Source organism: Ambystoma mexicanum, chromosome 10, assembly GCF_040938575.1.
Source record: "Ambystoma mexicanum isolate Mex_15411 chromosome 10, UKY_AmexF1_1, whole genome shotgun sequence".
In the NCBI taxonomy this organism is placed as follows: domain Eukaryota; kingdom Metazoa; phylum Chordata; class Amphibia; order Caudata; family Ambystomatidae; genus Ambystoma; species Ambystoma mexicanum.
In genome coordinates this window covers 445,134,419-445,148,928 of record NC_090932.1, presented here as the reverse complement: position 1 = coordinate 445,148,928, position 14,510 = coordinate 445,134,419, and the positions used below count along the sequence as shown (strand labels likewise).

Here is a 14,510-nt window from a genome sequence, read left to right as displayed (position 1 = left end):
CAGAGTGGACTTACTAAATGCCAACTTGGCAGTACTGTTGCCATATTCCTTTAATGAAAATCCTTGTTTCTGTCATTTTATGGGTACAGGCGATCATGGCTAGGAATATTCCCATTTGGTGTTACTTTTCACAGAGAAGTAGCACACTTGGCTAACAGAGTACATTTCATAGTGAGGCAAGTTACTAGATCAGTCAGTGGGACATAAAGTCATTTTCACTTAAGACACGTGGACCAGTGGACAATACATTCACTACATGCCTATGATTACACTGCATGATCATACCTTCCCCTGCCAGTCAAGAGGGTTCTAGGCTCCAAAGTAATCCGAGGGCAGCAGGTGCATGCAATTCAGCACCAGAGCTCTTTGTGCATCAAGTACTTTGAGCCAAATATCATCAATATGATGGAGGGTTTTAAAAATGCAAGAAAACCCCTTCTACTTGAAATGTGAGAGCAGAATAGGTCATTTCAGCTATAAAGTTGCATGTATACGCTGCCAGCTAGACACCCTTACTGGACGTTGACCTCCAGATACATTCACACATCAGCATGCTATGGGTATTGCTATGTCCTTATGTATAAATTAGACCTGTACTATAACTTTATCAACCTAAGACTGGCAGATCTAAAAAAAAAAAAACTTTCACATACGCATATCACGCTAATGAGGAATCAGTGTGGTGCAGGTTGACATCCTTGTGATTTGAGTATTGGGTGTGTTTACCAGACAATGGGGAGGGGGTTGTATTTTGTAGTGTGCTAGAACTGTATGTAGTGATAATAATAAAGAAGATGTTTTTATACAACCTTGACTGGAGAGTTCCGTTTATCATTGTGTAATATTTGTATTTTCGCGGTGTTGCAACTAATCAACGATCCATGACCTTGCGGAGTTAAGCCTGCCGTGCCATCCACGTTACCAAAATTGGACAAGAAGTTTTAAAATGTGCTTGTGTTTCTAATCTGTTTGGATCCCTTCTGGTGTACAAGAGGTGCGGGGCTGATTGATGGGTTGGAAACCGATATTCATGCCTGGACCACTGGTGCCCGTAAGTTGATTCGTCACAATGGGTTAAGTGGGAAAAAGGGGTTGGGGTGAGGTTTGGGATAGAGGTGGTAGTGAAGGGGAAGGGGGATTGGTACACCCCAAATAAAAATAAAAAATCGAAGAACAATTTCAAACTAATGCCTTCAAAGTAAATTCCCTCAGAGTAATTTATTTTAGCAAGATAACACAGCACCGTAGACAACATAATGTATAGTAACAGTACAACAGTACTGCAGCTTCATTGACTCTAAAGAGTGAGACATTTGAGAGCTAAGGGTTATCACCAGCCAAAGGATTATGACTGTGCCGTACCACCCCCATTGTTTTCAGATTTTGGTCAAATCTTTGCTTTCCTGGTTTTTTCACATTTAAAAAAAGGTTCCTTACAGAAAGTCTAAAACATTGGATGGAAATGTACAGACCCTTCCAAAGCAATGATGTTGCTGAAAAGTATAGCAACGTATTCGGATATTAACTTCCATGTTAAGTAACTCAGTGTCGGGACTTGCTGCAGCATCACCCATTGAGACGATTGTGGACTTAAACCATTGAAAGCAAATGATTGTATAACTGCAGTTGGGCCCAGTGTTTGGGAAGAACTGCACAAGCCAACACAGAGGGACATTCTTGCATCACATTAGGCTCGTAAACCCAGAGTGGCCAATTGCTTAACCCTAACAGTCATGTACTTTTAAATGCAAAGTTCTAGAAATGTGTTTTTTTCTCCACCCAAAAAATGTTGTACCTGTTCATTATGACGTTGTTAGTTAGTGATCTGAAGTATTTAAAACCTGCTATATTTTTGACATCCATTCATCTAATGTAATAAAGTGTTACCCTGTTTTTTATTATTTTTGAACTTTACTGAGTTACGACTGAGTTTTGTCAAAGATTTGCATCATCTAGTTCGTCCTGCCGTGAAACGACAGACAATAACCATCAAAGTTCAAAGACCTCACCCAGGCTGACCTGACCAAAACACATTTCTTGCGTTTTCTATGCTTTAACGTACTTCAGATCTTAAAGCGTTCTCGCTGTCGTTTTTGCAACTGCCCCATTCCACTCCTGAAAGTGTGAAGATCTTCTGCAATAACATCCTTCATACATCAGGATCATAATGCAACTTTGTAAACAAGTCTTCACACTTAAGGCTCCTGGTGGAACTCTGATATCATTCTCATACAGACGGTGCCCCTGAATGTCCTTTGTGATCTAGCTGTGGTCTCTTTATGGCATTGAGAATGATCCCAATGGCTGAGCATGATTTGTTGATGTGATTCACCCATACCTTGAACTGTATCATAGTTACCGATGAGTTAAGGGGTAGGATGGAGGTATATCACGATGTAGCTGAACGGCAGCTGGTTTGTTAGTAACTACTCGTAGTGGTTTTCCTTTCCGCAGGCACTGCGGCTACATCAAGGCGAAGCAGGACCCAGATGAGGAGAAGATGCAGTTCCAGCATGGGAGAGGTAAAGACCACCCTTTCAATGTTCTACATCATTGCTTCTGAAATGATTTTACTAAACACCAAAAAACAAATTATCGTTTTCATGGGAAAATGTATGTTTCATTGGTTAATGGCAAATAATATAATGAAATGGTTAATCAATAGGCACTTGATTTTGTTTTCTAAGGAGAACATTAGAGAAAAAGCATTTTTTATGTTACATACTGGATATAATGTGTATATAGTGCCAACAATGCTTTCTCAAGTGTTTTCTTCCTATTGGTGGGTGTGGTTTATTTCAATTTTTTTACATTTTTGCCTCTCTGATTGCTTTAAGTACTGAATAATAGTATACGTCTTTGCGCAACTCTTTATGCCACACTTGGCACACTTCTCAGCTCCGTACTAAGCGGTGGTACTATCATCCAAGTCAATGGTTCTCAGTTTATGAAACACGGAAGAATGAAGATTGTAACTGGACCAATATCCCTAAAATTAACTTGCTGAGCTTTTTGCCAGTATTGCATATATTTATGTTTCAGCCTAAAAGATACTAGTGGTACTATTGAGTAAATCAGATATAAAGAAGGCATTGCAACTCTCAGAATACCAAGTAGAGCGCTTTGGAAGGAACAGCTGGGCTACGTGGAAGGAAAACCAGGAATGTGTATCAATCCATCATTAGCAGATGTTTGACACATTGCAGTATGCGATAAGTAAAAATAGCAAACTCCTTATCTCATCCTGTGAGAAGCAGGCACTACACAGATGTCCCCTTCTTAACAGAGGTTAAGTAGCTCTGCACAGTGAACACAAGTGCGTTGCAGATGAAAACCCGACCCTCACATAAATACTGGCAGATACACGAAGTTTGATGGGGCAGCCCTGCGCCCATGTGGAGTTAGGCTTGTTCTGTCACATGAAATGCCAGTTTTAAATTTCCAAACACATTTCAGCATGGATCTTAGAGGTTACCAATGGTACCAGCCGGTACCCCTGACAATCACTTGGATAACTCGGGTTCTGTCTGCGTCACTGCTGTACAGTCCTAATGCATGTGTGGCATGTATTGAGACCAACTTTGTCACACTAAATGTCCCCAATTTGGGCCCAGTGCATTGGGCACTTGGAAATGGTATCATGAAGAACTATAGATGGAGAATGGGCTACAAAATCCAAGGTATCAGTAGGATAAAAAATGCTCTATGACATTTTAAACAAAACATTATGAAAAATGAGTCTTTTAAAGGAAAATTTATTTGAAAAAGTGGTTCTCTGGAATGTGTTTGAACTGTGCATGCCTAATGAACCTAATATCTCATGGGAATTAACTTTGCAATTCCCCAAATGTAAAGTTTGTCAACAATATATTTAAAAGTCTCTGAGAGAAATGTTGCAAGTTCCTTCTTGAAATTTAGAGTGAATTTATTGCTCTCAGAATAAGTAGTTGGAGCTAGGAATAAAAATGCTTTGTGAACTTAAAACTTTGGATTTTGTAAACAAAAACTAGAATCTTTGAAACATTTTGTGGTTGAATTTTCAGCAATGACTGATCTTCACTGTAACTAGTTTAAGGTCTTTCCACTAATCCATGATTGTTTGATGATGGACTCCCTTTGGTCCTGGATAATGAATGGAAAACCAATATGTTTATTTCTTCCTGCTACAAGTTTTTGTAAAGATATCAGGATTTTATAATTGTATGTGAATTGTTTTCATAGAACAGGTTTTTTTGTAAACAAAAATACTGCTAAATAAAATAAATGTAAATAGTCAAAGGGTGAGGGATGAGAGGGAGCCAAACGTTGCACATGGGGGATAACACATACAACACAAGAGTAAGAAATAGAAAAGATTGACCTAGAGGGAGTAATTAGAAAGAGAAAAAAAAGAGAATGGTTGAGCAAGAAAAACCCTAAGAAAAACCCTAAAGGGGAATATATTGCAAAATATAATGAGGGGAGGGGGGCTAATGGAAGAAAGGCAGGAAGGAAGGAAGTAGGGGAGTAAAAGAATGACTAGGGAAGAAGGAAGAGTAAGAGGGAATAAGGAATCAAGATAGAAAGGCAATAAGGATGGAGAGGAAGACAAAGGTGAAAAGGAGAAAAGGGAAATGAGGGAAGGATTTAATGATAAGGTATGAAGGAGAAAATTAAAGTGGGAAGGAGAAAACCAGTTAAAGGTCATGGGAGAAAACAGATAAGTGCAAGGACATTTGGAAATTGTGAAGAGTTCCAAAACTCAAGAAATATAGAAGGTAAGGTGAGAGGAAGACACAGCATATGAAACTAAAAGGGATAGAAAATGAATGGACAAAAAGAAAGTTAAAGGGGCGGTGAAAGAAATGACCAGAGATTGGGCGAAGAACTGAAGAAAGAAGTAAAAAAGAAAGTACAAAATCATAAATAACAAAATAAAAAAATGAAAGAATGAAAAAGAAGAAAAATATTGTGATTTCAGTCAGTAAATTCTTTATTATGTTACTGGGATTTGGACCTGGGACAGCTGGCGTTTGTGTGGTCTCTACATGCTTGCTAAAATCTGAAAGAGAGGAGGGAGCGTTGCTTCATTCAGTGGGGAGAAAAAATGCAAGACCGCTTTGCTGCGGTTTTGTTGAAAGTACCCAGTGATCTGTGTGAAGTCATCTTTATTGTGGCATTACCTGGCAGGAGAGTGAGCAAAGTATTCTAAGATACATGGACAGATAAATAATGGTCTGGGACCCACACCCAAACAAGGGGAAAAATACAAGTCATCTTCCTTCCGGCTGCACTTGGTAAGCCAGGAGGCCAAGTGGGCTATACTGTGGAAACCTGGTTCTAAGGTCATACTTGTACATGAACTGTTGGGAAAGAAGTAAAGCAGTAAAACAATGATCATCAGTATTTCTGAGGGTACAGTGACTGTGAAACCAAGATTCCAGAAGAAGGGAGTTTTTCTCCTGGTAGTCTAGATCCATGGAGAAAATCCAAGGAAACAGTGAACTTTCTGATACCCAGTGCTGTAGGATTTGCAATCCTTTGTGTAGCATTGGGACCAGGGGAAGGGAGTCATTCCTCTTGGTTTAGAACTTGCAAGAAAAACTGTGCCAACCATTCCAGGAGAAGGGAGTCAATCTCCTGGACCAAGGACAGTGACACAACCTTCTAATTTAGATATAAGTGTGAGGGACATAATTAGAGATGTTGACACAGGGCGGTGGAGTCTTTAGTTTAAAAGGACATTCTGAAAAAAAACCTTTAATGTTTTAGTTGGGGCAGGGAAACCCTTCATAGAAGTAGGGAAAGTTATTTTTTCTCTTTTATTATCGTGGTGAATGAAAGTATATAACAATCACTATGCCACCTCTGTGTCAGTCTCCTCTTGCACCCTTAGACCTCTAACAGGCGTTGCTACGATGGGCAAAGGTCTCAGCTGACAACATCACACAGCACCTGAGTAAGTTAGAGTGAGGTTCGAGGTGGCAATCAGCCTGTCAACCAACACCTCATCACTCATATTTACCACAGCCCTTTCCATGAATCCAAATATCTTGCCACATATAACTCTAAACATGTCGCTTATGGCATTGAAAGGAGTGAAAGAGAAAGAGAGAGAGAGAGAGAGAGAGAGGGGGGGGAGGGAGAGAGAGATAGAGAGAAAGAGAGAGAGAGCGAGAGAGAGAGAGGGAGAGAGAGAGAGAGAGAGAGAGAGAGAGAGAGAGAGAGAAGTTAGAAAGGGGGATGAGAGGGTTTGACCATGGCAATGTGAGCAAGTGAAATGTCTTCAAGAGGGCAGCGGTAGGTGGGCAGGGAGCATGCTAAACTGATTTGCTATGTAAGGCCAGCTTCCCTCTTTCCCTGACTAATGAACTCCCCTCTAACATCTTGTACCACCTTACACTACAGACACAAATCTCACGTAAATGGCCGCCACAGGCATAACCATTTGCACATCAACACTAATGGAACTATAACCAAGCACTCTTCTTCAACCCTTTCACCCCACCCCCAATCTGTGTCTAGCCTGACCAAAAGGAACTATTTTCTATGAAATCTTGGGCTTTCCCTTTCCAATATCATGCTCCCAGGTGTTCGTGCCAAAATTATAGCAAGTACATCAGCACACCCGAACCTGGGTACTTCCAGAAGGCACACATTTACACTGCAGGTATTGCATCTGCCTCACACTAACTCCCACTAATGTCCCGCCCCCCTCTTTTCTTACTGAGCCACTTAAGGTGAGGACAACAGAACTAGTGGGACTCGCCATGACATAATATGATAGATTATTTATAACGCTGCTTATTACCCACAGGTTTCTAAGCACGGACCCGGGGATCGAACCTGTGTTGCTCCATGTCGTTTTGCTTCCAAGGCGATCACGTTGCCCCTGAGCTATCCTCCCGTGACAAGACATATAAGACCACTTTATATTATATATGATGGTGGCACCTGAGCATAAGTAAGCTGACTCCAACAACTCTTTTTTACATTCGGAAAAGTAGGTAATCAGCAAAGTGGAGCCAAAATGCAGCAAGACTCCGAGAACATTAGGGAATCTTGGCAATGTTGAGGTGTTGCAATTGTGTCTGAGCACAGACTCCTTTTCACTATTCCACATTCTGGCAGATCCTTTGAATCCGCACTCCTGCTCCGCGAAGATTGTCTCCGGCAAATGGTGTAGAGGTGTGACGGTCATGACTTGAAAAAAGCAACACAGTACGCCGCTGAGCTAAGAGAACATGTGTGGAGCACAAAAAAATCTATTTATAAAGCAAAGGTGTTTTAACTTTTGAAAGGCAAGACGACTAGGCTTTATGGAGCATTGGTGATTAAGGAAATCCTGGATCAGGATAAGGGCAAGGGACACGTACGATTACTTAAAGGCAACCAGTTCATGTGCAATCAGATACAAACTCATCTCAATGAATCCCCCTACCCTGATTCTCTCAATGATATGTCCATTGGGGAACTACTGAGTGGTCGGAATGCAATATCGTATGTATTTATTTAGGATTTTTGTGAAGCGCTACAACGGAAAGGAAACAGGGAATCTGTTAGGAGGGGATCCATATTCCACAGGTTGCTTCATAGAGCAGGAGCTACAAGCAAAAAGGGACCAGATTCGATAATATAAGAGGATGATGTAAGAATGGTTAGCCCGATTCATGGAATATTTGCATGGTTCAAAGTGACTTTGCATGGCTAAAAAGTGACTTTGCACTGCCGACACAACTCTTGATTCATGGAACTGTGTAAAGTGTATTTTTGCAGCCCAAAGTCAGTGCAAGTGCTTATTTTGCAGTACAAAATGACTTTGCACTGACTTTGCACTGCACAAATACACTTTTCACAGTTCCATGAATCAGGTGTCGGCAGTGCAAAGTCACTTTGAACCGTGCAAATATTCCATTAATCTGTCCCTTAGTGTCTTCCTGAATGTTGTATAAGGCAGGCTAAAATAACTGTTCTTAGGATTCTAATCGGGCAATAGTGAAGTTGCGTAAGCTTTTTGGATGCATTATATATACATATGAACATCTTTCTGACTTTGTTGATTCACAATTGACTCTGGGCCAACTCAGCCATGATGCTTGCTGGCTTGGTGACGGGGTAATTCACTTTCGTGTCATGTGTTCCGCGACGTTTGGACAGAAAGCCCACAATCGGCATACAACAGGGCATAGACAGGAGATTAACACTTTGTCTGCTGATGCCCCGATGCATTCATCCCATGACTCTCTGGTTCTTTCCTTAGTGAAGTTGCCGGGAAGTAAAACCTACATCCACCCGCACACCTACGAGGACCCCAATCAGGCCATTCGTGACTTTGCCAAGGAAATCGATGCCTCCTCTATTCGCATCGAGCGAGTGATCGGTGCAGGTGAGTGGGCCTGAGGTATTTTTCAAATGTATTTTATATTTATTTATTTTTCAAACCCTCAAACCATAAAAACAATATATATACATGAACACACTGAGATACAATAAATGCACAGAATTGAAGGTGTAGAGCTTACACATAGTAAGAACATGGTAGTGTAATAGGCACCATGTGCTAGACATACTACTGTGGAAGGTATCTGTCACATCAATTACTCTTAACATCTACCACCGATCCACTGCAGGTCTTTAGTATTGTGGGAAAGGATCGTAGAAGATGGCTTTGACCGGTTAACCGATCTCTGGAGCCTTTTCCCCGATCCAAGTATCTATCGTACAATGCATGAGTGAGATATAATTACCCAGCTTCTGGCATTCTCTTTGGCCACAATGTACTGATTACTGCCAAGTTCCGATATCTTTGGAGCTGAGCATTGCGGGGTGATCCAATCGACTGGATATGCCTGAACAATATACACTTTCCCCTCAACCACCTATGGAAGATCTTCTCATGCTCAATTAATCTGGAGGCCAAGCTGCGCATTTCTGTTACTGCACCTTCTCTGCTTTTTTGGGGTGCCAGTGGAATGCATATTGTATTTGTGATAATTGCACTATGGGTTACCTTGAATAGCATTTCTTTGATACTAGTTTGTGCATTCAATGTCTGTTGACATGTTAGAAATCTCACCAAATCAGGGGCACATGTGGAATGATCCAGGTCTTAGCACACAATCCTCTGGCTTCATAATTGTGCCCTTTACTTGCAAGGGTGTCCCCCTTTGACAACCCTGTACATAACCAGTGACAACAAAAAGGTAAGTTCCTTGGGACAGAAGGAGATTGGGAATAATGACTCAAAGTACAGTGTGCCCCAATGTTATTTATCGCTTTAAAGTTAATTTAGGACTGCCCAGCTTCAACAATTAATTTTATTTAACTGTGATTCAGTCATCGCCAAACAAGATTAAAATCAGTTAAAAAGTCTATGTAATAGAATTTAAAAATCCCCCCCCGAAATAAGCAACATTGATGATAATCACAGGGGTGAACAGTAACTTTTAACATGATAACAAATCACAAGAACCGTTGACCTGCAAACGCTCAATCTTTAAAAAGCAGTCTGACTGCAAACCATCCGCTACCTGGACAGTGGTGAGCTCGGTTTGTGTCTAGGCTGGGCTGCAGTGTGATTGACAAGCTTCAGCATCAGGTTGCCAGTGAACCTCGTTTGGACTTTGAACACATCATGGAGCTACCCAAGTTAGAGTGCAATGGTGTAAAGGATTGTTGCAAGCAAAGAGTGCAGAACATCAGAAGGCCACACAGGGTTTCCCCATTCACAGACCTTGTTTGGCTCATAGAACATTTTCAAGGTCTTATTGAATCCCTAAATACGTACCTTTTTGTATGGTTTTGAAGGGTTGCCATGGGGTTCAACTTAACACATTTATTGGTCAGTCCCAGGCAGTGATGTGGCATCATCAAACATGCAGGGCAATCTGGGAGACTTCATGTGTTATTGGCACCTGGTCCATCTGTGCTGGCTAATCTGATTCAATGATGCAAGCCCATGTTGGAAGCTTCTGGCCAGGGCCGTATACCCTAGTGCTGAGCTTGACGCCGGACCTCACAGCTATATTCCTGCTAGCTGTCCACTGCCGCCCACATCCATACCTGGGACTGGCGCTGCACTCTGCAGGCCCCATTTATAAAGTCCAGTCCCCTCACTCTCACCACAGTTCGCCCATGCTATAGAAATGGAAATGGGGCTCTTCCTGGATCCCTGGATTCCATTTGCATGGCAGCCATGTTCACAGAAACGGAAGCCACGGCATGCGTCCATGCCACGTTTTTAATTTCACCCATCACCCTTAGACCTCTGTGGGCTAAACTGACTGGTAACCAACAATTTGGCCCCCAGAAAGTGTCCTTGCTGCTTAAAGAGAGCACATTCCTCTCCCTCCTTCACTGTGTACACTCCTTCCAAGGCAGTTTCTTGGGAATGCACCACCCAGGGCAAACCAGTAAAATGTGCCCGATATGGCAAACTGCATTGCTACCCCTGCCCATACTTTATAAAGTCATTGTCATGAACAAAACCTGGTTTTATAGACGTGTTATCGTAGCGCTCATGTGCAGACACATCAAAGTAGACAACAGTGCAACAAATAATTCACGTCCATTGTTCATTATCTCATGTATACATGTTCATTATCCAAAGTACCATTGTCTAGATTTTGCAGCGGCAAACGCATGTATTGTTTGGTTGCAGTCTTCAAGCATTTTACTCATTAATTACAATATAACTATAGTCAATAGCTTCTTTTCAGGCAACACATACTGTAAGTATGATTTTCGAGGAAAATACAGAGCGCACATTGAGTGAAATGTTATGTTATGTTATTTTTACTTGTAGAGTGCACGGTCGCCGGAGCATAACGGCGCTAGAGAGGGAAAGCCATAGGCCGAACAAAACAATATGGCCCTGCAATAAGCAGCTCAGAAAAGATATGTTTTTAAGGCTTTATGAAAAGCTAAATGAAATCATGTGAGCAGATTTTACTGGAGGCTTTGATTGATCAGGGCTCAGAGAAACCATTGCTAAAATAGACACTAATTGATACGGATCAGATTGTGAATTAGGAAATGATTCTACATGTAAAAATGTAGAGAGAATTTCCTTTGACCTCAGTAGGTGCTTTAAGGGTCTTCGAGCACCCTTAAAGCACCTAATTGACCTAATTTGTAAAATCACCCTCTAGTGAATATCGTAAAAGGTTCTTGAAATTTAGATTACATGGGCCCTCATTACGACCCAGGCGGTAAGGGGTTTACGCCGGCGTAAACATCGCCGACCCTTACCGCCTGAGTACGAGTTCCCTTAGCGGCATGGCGGATATAACACCTGCTTTTAGCAGGTGTTAAAATCCATGGCGCTAAGGGACCTTGTTGTTAATTACGCCACCGTAATTTACGGTGGCGTAATTAACGCCTTCCCCACTCCCATTATGCCCTATGGGGCAAAAATGGGAATGGGGAAGGGTAAATGGGGATTGGGGACTTACCGCCCCGCCAAGGTCGGAATGGGGCGGTAAGTCCGCCAACCACCATGGCGGAGTTGGCAATTTAGCGCCATGGACCATGGTGCTAATAGCGCCATGGTCCTCCGCCAAGGTCCTAATGAGGGCCATTGTCTCCTTGCGTTAGAGCTGTTGGGGCATCGAATTGGTTTACACCCTGAAAAAAATGAAAAAAAACTTGGGAGTTATGTAGATTACAGCAGATGGAAACTCTCAGACATCAAATACTTGAGTTCCCCGGTTCAGAACTGTATTGGGCACTTAGGAAAGTTTCTTCATTTGTTGGTTCGATCATGGGGGATCGTCTGGGGGAGTGTGTTATGCTGGGAGGGAAATTGTCACTGTCAATTTCCCTAATTGACTTTCTAAAGGACTTTTTGGGTTATTTGGCCGAAAAACAACGACTCCCTGCAAATGTCATAAATTTAAATGGATGAATGTATTTGTGGAGAATGTGGTATTTTAACATTTAATTTTAATAAGGTGTATGAATTGTTTGCTTTTGATAATGTTCTATAATTGAATTTAGTTTAATTTATTGGGATTGTGGTAATGTTTTTGTAATTAAGGTTTGCAGTATGTAATATGTATATGTAGCTGTGAAAGGTTTTAATTGTAAACCAATAAACAATAAAACAATGTATTAATAAAACAAATATGTGAATGAATGTATTAGTTTCTCTTAGCTGAAACTGCTCACAACTAATAGCAACAGCCACTGTAGGAAAGATCCCTAGAGTGACCCAGATAATTGGAAATACCAAATATTCCTTTGCATGGCAAATGCAATCTAACAAGGACAACCTTTTCATTATCCCAAAACCATAATTTGTGGTGTTGTCATTGTACATTATATCCTAGTAAACCGTGAGTGAGCTTTTTTATTCTATTTTAAACGTGCACACTGCAAACAGAATTGCATCTAGCGACTTCCAGGGACTCCCACTTTTGTCAGATAGTGTGCACTAAGATGAACTGATAGCCCAGGATCACACATTTTTAAGTAAGGTGTCGACCAAGTGGACCTTCTAGTAAAAGCTACTCACTGCTCTAGCAAAAGGATGCCCTGCTCCACGCCACGCCCGTAGGAAAGCTTAAACTGGTGTAGAGCTTTCTTCTGTCGATTCAAGCCTGGCTACAATTGCCCCTCCAGGTCCCAGAGTATTAACTATTCAGGGACTCGAGCCCCCTGGATCCATATGACTTGGAGCCTGTGAAGGTCACCAGTGACCCTCCGGGCAAAAGCGTACAGAGAGGCTCACTGAGTGCAAAGGTGAACGTGTGCACAACCTGCAATGTGAAGTGTGCATTCCAACTCTCAGCCCATAGGAATGTTTGGAAGTCACACTGATTGCAAATACAGAAAGCCAGAACTTTTTAAAAGTTGAATTCCCTCAGCCATACCCTTTTCTAGTTATTGGGGGCAGGGGCTGTCTGGAGGCATATGTCAATGTGCATGCATGTATTAGTCTTTTCAGTCCTGTCCTTTTTGGTCAAAGGGAATGCTAGCAGGCACAGACTGGACTATAGGGCAGTAGGGCAATGCCCAAACCAAAAAACACACATTTCTAGTGTGGTCCAGGTTTTGGGTTCAAAGTGGCCCACTTTTTTGGCTTATGTGGGCCAGTTTGATGAGTCCCTTCACTATGCCGCGAGTAGTTTTGACCATTGTTGCTGAATAACTATTCTTTAAATTGCACAATTTGTAGCATATTTTATTTTTTAAAAACTCACGCTTGGGTACTATTCAATCGGTCTGTCGCAAAAGGAATGAATTGCCATTTGCAACCGTGGGCCACTTTTTCATTGGTGCCAGAGACACTTTTATGTCCCAGTCCAACCCTGAATGGTGGTCTGATTATCCCATTATTTACCCACAGTCCTTTGGACCTCTTTGCAGAGCTCACCTGCCAGATCTGGTACTTGATCAATCTATGCATTCCATGATTCGCCCTGGATCCCAAACACTGGGGCTGCAGCGACTGTTGTTGGTGGCAGCACTGCTAGTCCACACATAGGGCCTCATTACACGTAGTGCGGTAAGGGTTTACCGGTACCGGTAAGGGCACCGTTACCGGTAAACCCTTACCGCCTTACTACGAGGTCCCTTTGCGGGTTGGTACTTTAACGCCTGCTGTTTAGCAGGCGTTAAAAACCAACCCGCAAAGGGACCAGGGTGCTAATTACGGTACCGCAATTTGCGGCACCGTAATTAGCGCCTTCCCCATTCCCATAGAGCCCTATGGGGCAAAAATGGGAATGGGGAAGGGCAATGGGGGAAGGGGGAATTACCGCCCCGCCAACCTTGGAATAGGGCGGTAATTCCCCTTTCCTCCAAGGCGGTGCCAGTATTTTACCGGCATGGACCAAGATGCTAATAACACCTTGGTCCTCCGCCTACCGTCTAATGAGGCCCTTAGACATTGCTGCCGGCACAAGAGTAGTACGGCTTTCAAAACATGCTTTCACCAGATGAATGAAAACATAATACACGATAATCATTGGGGAACCACTGTCAGTGGCTCATATTAATGCACAGTAAATATTTTATTTTGTATATAAATTAAATCCATAAAACATACATTTATATAAACATAAAAACACATATACATCACCATAAAATCACAACTTTAGGAATACAAACGCACAAATTCATCACAAAAAACTCCGTAGCAATCATGTAACAATCAGTCAGCATCATGCGTAATCCATCAAGTGTAACTACTCTTTTCAAAGGAGAGTTACAAAAAACCACACACATTTAAAGGCACTGGTGACATCTTTAGCTGATAATAAAAGTAAAAAAAGCAGGGCACAATTGCCTATAGTCTGAGCCCTTCCAAGATTCGTAAAGGGAATATTTGCGCAGATGATTGTATGGAAGTCAAAAGATCACTAAATGGGCCAATATTTCAACAGCAGCGCAAAAATAGGCAGCACTGGTGGAGGACATGGTATACCATCTCATGGTTACTGCTTTAACATGTACAGCATTAAACCCGGCATGGGTCAATAGTGACTTGTGATATGGATTCATAACCAAGTGAAGATATGGGGCCGTCC

At 41.9% G+C, this 14,510-nt stretch overlaps 1 protein-coding gene across 3 annotated transcripts in view; it reads left to right on the top strand.

Moving 5' to 3' along the window:
• The window catches only part of LOC138491479 (ephrin type-A receptor 3-like), a 642,080-nt gene that overhangs the window by 452,258 nt on the left and 175,312 nt on the right, over nucleotides 1-14,510 (top strand). For 2 of the 3 annotated variants that reach the window (XM_069617995.1, XM_069617997.1), the window contains exons 9-10: nucleotides 2,437-2,522; nucleotides 8,240-8,365. In XM_069617995.1, the coding sequence (XP_069474096.1) occupies nucleotides 2,437-2,522; nucleotides 8,240-8,365 (212 nt within the window). The remainder of the gene's footprint in view (nucleotides 1-2,436; nucleotides 2,523-8,239; nucleotides 8,366-14,510) is intronic. The other variant, XM_069617996.1, reaches the window with a different exon arrangement.